This window comes from Meles meles, chromosome 1 (genome assembly GCF_922984935.1).
Source record: "Meles meles chromosome 1, mMelMel3.1 paternal haplotype, whole genome shotgun sequence".
NCBI classification, from domain to species: domain Eukaryota; kingdom Metazoa; phylum Chordata; class Mammalia; order Carnivora; family Mustelidae; genus Meles; species Meles meles.
The window spans coordinates 96,045,275-96,046,791 of record NC_060066.1 but is presented as its reverse complement, the minus strand read 5'-3'; the positions used below and the strand labels follow the sequence as shown (position 1 = coordinate 96,046,791).

Sequence of the window (1,517 nt, the reverse complement as noted above, 5' to 3'; positions counted from 1 at the left end):
AAAAGATGCAAGAAGAAGTTTATAAATGAACTTTTCAGTAATACTCATGTCTACTTAAATAGATTATCCAAGTCTTTTTGGTAACTTAAAACCTTAGAATTTTGCTAAGTTAAATTAGATGATGGATAGTCGCTAAATATCTAGACCATTTCCAAACAAAATAAAATACTGAAACATTAATTACGAACAGAGTTTTATCTACTTTTGGTTTCTTATGACAAAGAAACTAAAAGATATTTAGATGTGTTATTGTTGCACTATAAAATTTAAAAAAGCATATACTTTAAGAAATTATAAAATGTGTTAACAAATTTGCCAATCTAAAGAAGGCTGATGTAACATTGTTTACTTCTTAGTTTTCACTAGAAATTAAGCTTTCAAAGGGTTAAGAATTCTAATAAATGATAGGCACTTGGTGACCTTTGCAAGTCATTGACAATGCAGGTTGGGGCAGCCTGATCTGGGGTTATGGGTCAAGATGCTCCAAAGCCTTGTTAAAAATGTTTGGATTCGGGGCACCTGGGTGGCTCAGTGGATTAAGCCACTGCCTTCGGCTCAGGTCATGATCTCAGGGTCCTGGGATCGAGCCCCACGTCGGGCTCTCTGCTCCGCAGGGAGCCTGCTTCCTCCTCTCTCTCTGCCTGCCTCTCTGCCTAGTTGTGATTTCTCTCTGTTAAATAAATAAAATATTAAAAAAAAATGTTTGGATTCCCATGAAGCCCTACTATACTCAAATTTACCAGCTTTGTGTAGGAATGGGGTTGATGGGTGTCATCATTTATAACATCAGAAGTGCTGATAAAAGAAGTAAAGCTTTGAAAGCTTTGAGTTCTGCACCTGCTTGTAGTCATCATTAACCAGCTTTACTTGGAGTACACATCAGATGGACCATCATCCTGGTTATGAATCTCAGTAAGCTCTGTTAGATGGCAACACAGAGCATTGCTGTGTGCTTGTAGACATGTTGTTTCCTTTCTGGTGTGAATAAACGCAACTGTGAAGTGCAAAAAAATTCTAATAAATGTAATTAAGTCTACTGGAAATAATAGGGGAAACATCTTATGCCAGGAAAGCAGGAGGTGTGTTTTTAGTAAGAGCAGGTATGAAGAATAGAGATGCATTCTTGTTGAAGGAAAGGAAGTATTTTTGTATTAAAGTGAGACTATTTAGAGAGGAAAAACATAGAACAAAATCTGAATGTAAAAAACAAAACAAAACAAAAAGATGAAAAAACTTGTAGAAGGTTTGTGGAAAGGAATATTGGGAAAGAAATTTCATGCATGGTCAAGCTAAACGAACTTCAAGGTTTAAAAAAAGAAAAAACCTTTGGTATCAATAGTGTACTTATGTAAAACCAAACCTTAATTTTCTTTCATCTACTGAAAGGACAAGTTTTCTTGAATTGCTGGTCACCTTATTTATTTATTTATTTATTTGAGAGAGAGAATGGGAATGAGTTGGGGCAGGGGGAGAGGGAGCGGGAGAAGCAAGCTTCCTGATGAGCAGGGAGCCCAGTG

The 1,517-nt window shown here is 36.4% G+C and overlaps 1 protein-coding gene across 1 annotated transcript; it reads left to right on the top strand.

Annotated features, from left to right (window-relative positions):
• Positions 1-683: 683 nt before the first annotated feature.
• On the top strand, positions 684-1,517 carry LOC123947866 (ATP synthase subunit ATP5MJ, mitochondrial-like; the record flags this gene model as incomplete). The annotated part of the gene is made up of 1 exon (XM_046014133.1): positions 684-1,517. A coding segment is annotated over one exon (174 nt), but the record flags the coding sequence as incomplete, so codon positions are not given.